Source organism: Salarias fasciatus, unplaced genomic scaffold, assembly GCF_902148845.1.
Source record: "Salarias fasciatus unplaced genomic scaffold, fSalaFa1.1, whole genome shotgun sequence".
In the NCBI taxonomy this organism is placed as follows: Eukaryota; Metazoa; Chordata; class Actinopteri; order Blenniiformes; family Blenniidae; genus Salarias; species Salarias fasciatus.
Window position 1 is genome coordinate 386,084 of NW_021941391.1, and position 5,920 is coordinate 392,003.

At 55.9% G+C, this 5,920-nt stretch overlaps 1 protein-coding gene across 1 annotated transcript; it reads left to right on the forward strand.

Annotated features, from left to right (window-relative positions):
* The first annotated feature begins 3,867 nt into the window (after nucleotides 1-3,867).
* On the forward strand, nucleotides 3,868-4,527 carry LOC115385540 (noggin-like). Its single transcript, XM_030087609.1, has one exon. It carries the CDS (start codon nucleotides 3,868-3,870, stop codon nucleotides 4,525-4,527), a length of 660 nt encoding a protein of 219 aa, XP_029943469.1.
* Nucleotides 4,528-5,920: the final 1,393 nt, after the last annotated feature.

Sequence of the window (5,920 nt, forward strand, 5' to 3'; positions counted from 1 at the left end):
TGGATACGTCAGAGTCTGTTTCCAGTGACTCTTCATATCTGAGTGTTTCCTGAAGGATCAGGGTTGGTTTTGACAGAGATGGTTTCTGAAACATGGCGGTCAGGTGGGAAACATGGCGGTCAGGTGGGAAACATGGCGGTCAGGTGGGAAACATGGCGGTCAGGGGGGAAACATGGCGGTCAGGTGAGAAACATGGCGGTCAGGTGAGAAACATGGCGGTCAGGTGAGAAACATGGCGGTCAGGGGGGAATCATGGCGGTCGGGTGAGAAACATGGCGGTCAGGTGAGAAACATGGCGGTCAGGCCAGGTGAGAAACAGTCAGGTGAGAAGCGGCGAGGTTTCCAGACGCTGAGCGGAGCGGCGGCGTTCGGTGAATCGGCTCATTGAAGCAGAAACAGACGCTTTATTCGCCGCCTCAGTTCTTCCATGAGATCATGTTCTGGGAGAAACGGTCTGGCGGCGTCACCGGAGTCTTTCCACGCCGCCGCGCCGCCGCGCCGCCGCGCCGCCGCGCCGCCGCCACCTTCGTTTGGAAGCTGATTTGGCTTCAATGAGAAGCTGGAACAGACACCGGCTGCATGGCGGCCGTTAACAGGAACAGACCGCCGTTAACAGCAACAGACCCCCGTTAACAGCAACAGACCCCCGTTAACAGACCACCGTTAACAGGAACAGACCCCCGTTAACAGGAACAGACCCCCGTTAACAGACCCCCGTTAACAGGAACAGACCCCCGTTAACAGACCCCCGTTAACAGGAACAGACCACCATTAACAGGACCAGACCGCCATTAACAGGAACAGACCCCCGTTAACAGGAACAGACCACCGTTAACAGGAACAGACCCCCGTTAACAGACCCCCGTTAACAGGAACAGACCCCCGTTAACAGGAACAGACCCCCGTTAACAGACCCCCGTTAACAGGAACAGACCCCCGTTAACAGACCCCCGTTAACAGGAACAGACCACCGTTAACAGACCCCCGTTAACAGGACCAGACCGCCATTAACAGGAACAGACCCCCGTTAACAGGAACAGACCCCCGTTAACAGGAACAGACCACCGTTAACAGGAACAGACCCCCGTTAACAGACCCCCGTTAACAGGAACAGACCGCCGTTAACAGGAACAGACCCCCGTTAACAGGAACAGACCGCCGTTAACAGACCACCGTTAACAGGACCAGACCGCCATTAACAGGAACAGACCCCCGTTAACAGGAACAGACCCCCGTTAACAGGAACAGACCACCGTTAACAGGAACAGACCCCCGTTAACAGACCCCCGTTAACAGGAACAGACCGCCGTTAACAGGAACAGACCCCCGTTAACAGGAACAGACCGCCGTTAACAGGAACAGACCCCCGTTAACAGGAACAGACCGCCATTAACAGGAACAGACCCCCGTTAACAGGAACAGACCGCCGTTAACAGGAACAGACCGCCATTAACAGGAACAGACCCCTGTTAACAGCAACAGACCACCGTTAACAGGACCAGACCGCCATTAACAGGAACAGACCCCCGTTAACAGGAACAGACCCCCGTAAACAGACCCCCGTTAACAGGACCAGACCGCCATTAACAGGAACAGACCCCCGTTAACAGGAACAGACCCCCGTTAACAGGAACAGACCCCCGTTAACAGGAACAGACCCCCGTTAACAGACCCCCGTTAACAGGAACAGACCACCGTTAACAGACCCCCGTTAACAGGAACAGACCACCGTTAACAGGACCAGACCGCCATTAACAGGAACAGACCCCCGTTAACAGGAACAGACCCCCGTTAACAGGAACAGACCACCGTTAACAGGAACAGACCCCCGTTAACAGACCCCCGTTAACAGGAACAGACCGCCGTTAACAGGAACAGACCCCCGTTAACAGGAACAGACCGCCGTTAACAGGAACAGACCCCCGTTAACAGGAACAGACCGCCATTAACAGGAACAGACCCCCGTTAACAGGAACAGACCGCCGTTAACAGGAACAGACCGCCATTAACAGGAACAGACCCCTGTTAACAGCAACAGACCACCGTTAACAGACCACCGTTAACAGGACCAGACCGCCATTAACAGGAACAGACCCCCGTTAACAGGAACAGACCCCCGTAAACAGACCCCCGTTAACAGGACCAGACCGCCATTAACAGGAACAGACCCCCGTTAACAGGAACAGACCCCCGTTAACAGGAACAGACCCCCGTTAACAGGAACAGACCCCCGTTAACAGACCCCCGTTAACAGGACCAGACCGCCATTAACAGGAACAGACCCCCGTTAACAGGAACAGACCCCCGTTAACAGGAACAGACCCCCGTAAACAGACCCCCGTTAACAGGACCAGACCGCCATTAACAGGAACAGACCCCCGTTAACAGGAACAGACCCCCGTTAACAGGAACAGACCCCCGTTAACAGGAACAGACCCCCGTTAACAGACCCCCGTTAACAGGACCAGACCGCCATTAACAGGAACAGACCCCCGTTAACAGGAACAGACCCCCGTTAACAGGAACAGACCCCCGTTAACAGGAACAGACCCCCGTTAACAGACCCCCGTTAACAGGACCAGACCGCCATTAACAGGAACAGACCCCCGTTAACAGGAACAGACCCCCGTTAACAGGAACAGACCCCCGTAAACAGACCCCCGTTAACAGGACCAGACCGCCATTAACAGGAACAGACCCCCGTTAACAGGAACAGACCCCCGTTAACAGGAACAGACCCCCGTTAACAGACCCCCGTTAACAGGACCAGACCGCCATTAACAGGAACAGACCCCCGTTAACAGGAACAGACCCCCGTTAACAGGAACAGACCCCCGTAAACAGACCCCCGTTAACAGGACCAGACCGCCATTAACAGGAACAGACCCCCGTTAACAGGAACAGACCCCCGTTAACAGGAACAGACCGCCGTTAACAGACCCCCGTTAACAGGAACAGACCCCCGTTAACAGACCCCCGTTAACAGGAACAGACCCCCGTTAACAGACCCCCGTTAACAGGAACAGACCGCCGTTAACAGACCCCCGTTAACAGGAACAGACCCCCGTTAACAGGAACAGACCCCCGTTAACAGACCCCCGTTAACAGGAACAGACCGCCGTTAACAGACCCCCGTTAACAGGAACAGACCCCCGTTAACAGACCCCCGTTAACAGGAACAGACCCCCGTTAACAGACCCCCGTTAACAGGAACAGACCGCCGTTAACAGACCGCCACGTCCCGCTAAAGCTCGTCTCGCTGCTGTTTTCATAAAACTCGTCTTAAAAACACGTGAAGTAAAAAGTAACACGAAGCAGGAACTCAAACGCTCCATTCCTCAGTTTTCTTCTTTAGTTCTTCTTCTTTCATTCCATCCCAGAAAAGGACGGAATGAATGAATGAGAGCATTTTGTTGTTTGTAGTAAAACTTTATTCACCAGAATCAGAAAAATTCTAAGTAAAAAGATCAAAACAATAAAATAATCAACCCAAAAACTGAATTTGGATTTAAATCCTTATGACCCTCCAGATCACCGACAGCGGGCACGCCCCCCCCCCCCCCCCCCCCCCCCCCCCCACTCCCGGGTCTCCTCCTCTCCTCCCAGACAACAAACCCACATTGACAGCGGGGCTCGCGCATTACATCACATCGCGCGCCTGCGGAGGATAAAACGCGGGTCGCGCGTCACGCACGGGAGACCACCAGAGCAGGATGCACGGTCCGGGCGCGCGGAGCCCGAGCAGCCCGTTCCCCTGATGCTGCCGCTTCTCTCACGGACTTCCATCATGAGGCGCGTGTGAGGCGCGCTCCCGGCGCGTTTGGATCCGGCTCACGCGTAATTGCGCGGCAGGAGGCGCGTTCGGACATGGAGCCGCCGCCGCGGCGCGCGGCCGGCCTCCCGCTGCTGCTGCTGTCCGTCGGGCTGCTGCTGCCCGGGGGGGGCGGCCAGCACCTCCTCCTCCTGCGCCCCATCCCGAGCGACAGCCTGCCGCTGCTGGAGCTGCGCGAGGACCCGGACCCGGTCCTGGACCCCGGGGAGCGGGACCTGAACGAGACCGAGCTCAGGAGCGTGCTGGGGGACTTCGACGCGCGCTTCCTGTCCGTCTCGCCCCCGGAGGAGGACGAAGAGTCGGAGGAGTCCGAGCCGCTCCTCGACCCGGGCGGAGTCCTGCAGAAGGACACCCGGTCCGCGGACCCGGAGGCGCCGCCGGGCTGGAGGCAGCGGCCGAACCGGAAGCTGCTCCGGCGGCTGCAGCTGTGGCTCCGCGCGCTCTCCTCGTGCCCGCTGCGCCGCGCCTGGACCGACCTGGGCGGCCGCTTCTGGCCGCGCTACGTGCGCGCGGGCGTCTGCCCGAGCAAGAGGTCGTGCTCGGTCCCGGAGGGCATGCGGTGCAGACCGGCAGGCTCCGCCCACCTCACGGTGCTCAGGTGGAGGTGCGCGCAGCGGAGAGCGGGGCTGCGGTGCGCCTGGATCCCGGTGCAGTACCCGGTCATCACGGACTGCAAGTGCTCCTGCTCCCCGTGAACACACACACACACACACACACACACACTCTCTCACACACACACACACACACACACGGGACTCTGATCGGTGTGCACGCGCTCTGCCGGGTGCAGGAGTGTGTTTTCGCGCCTCCCGGTGCTGAGTGTGTTGATCTGAGCAGACTGCTGCTGTCTGTCTGGAGACGCGGGTTCGGGTCGATTCGGCCAGCCGCGGGTCCGGGACTCGTTCCGTCCCGGAAATCGCCGGAATGTTCTATTTATTCTTGATAATCTTCCAATAAAACCCTGAAACGCTCCCCCGTGTCGTTTCCTTCTGTTCTGGTGTCGAGGCCTCCTGCCTCCGCGCGCGCCGTGCGTAAATCTCCGGCTCTCAGCGTTTGACGCACGGCGCCCGTCTGACGGTCACGCGCTGCAGGCTGCCTGTCGCTGCACCCCGGAGTAACGGATTACAGTCTGGAGTATCTCTCTGAGAGTCTGCTTCAGTCCGAGCCTCACGTGACCAGGGTTCTGCAGAACCAGCAGATCCGCTTCAGGCTCTCCGCAGGTCCAGCTGATCTGGAGCAGCAGGAAGTTTCAACCAGAACCAGAACCAGAACCAGAACCAGACCTTCTTAAGCGATCATGAGTTGACCTCCAGTTCAGAACCATTTTTGGCAGATTTGACATTTTAGCTGTTTTATCCGTTTGACCCGTTTTGAAGCAGTTTTGTTTTGTTTTGTTTTGTTTTGGGGTTTTTTCTGCCGCATTTCATTTCCTCATGTTCGAACTTGGAGACGTTTCAGGTTTTTTAAGCTGTTTTCTCTTTTTTTTTCTCATTTCTTGATGCTCTGCTGTTTTTAGTTGAACCTTTTGAATCCCTCCTGAACCAGGAGTGAGGAATCACAGAATAATTTAAAATAATTTAAACATTTATTCAGGTTCTGCTGAAGCTTCCTGGAGCGCTGCAGAGGGACTGAAGGGCCACGTGTGGCTCCAGAGCCGCAGGTTGAACACCCCTGGTCACTTCCTGCTGTTTCCTGAGCAGAAAGAGAAGAAATGAAGGGAGGCTGGAGGAGCAGGTTTCTCACTGGATCTGGTGGAATCTGGTTCTCCTCCCGGTTCCTCGTGTTCCTGCGACTCTGCAGCAGAACCGTTCATGATGGGAACTGATGAGGAAGTAACTATTACTAACAGTAATCCTGCAGGGAGTACTTCCTCAGTGGAACTCAGTTTGTTCTCCAGACTCAGTTCAGTTTATTCCAGAACCGACTGGAGGTTCTGGTGTTTGAGGGTCTGGATCCGGATCCGGACTCCGTTTCACCAGACGAGGAGGTGATCTGGAAATGTGAAGAGCTTCTATTGTTCACATATTTTAATAAATATTTACATTTATTTTTGCTTTAATCTGTTTAGTTTTCATAATTAGAATCTTT

Excerpts from the sequence above, each read along its gene's own strand:
- LOC115385540 (XM_030087609.1), top strand. The coding sequence starts at position 3,868 with ATGGAGCCGCCGCCGCGGCGCGCGGCCGGCCTCCCGCTGCTGCTGCTG.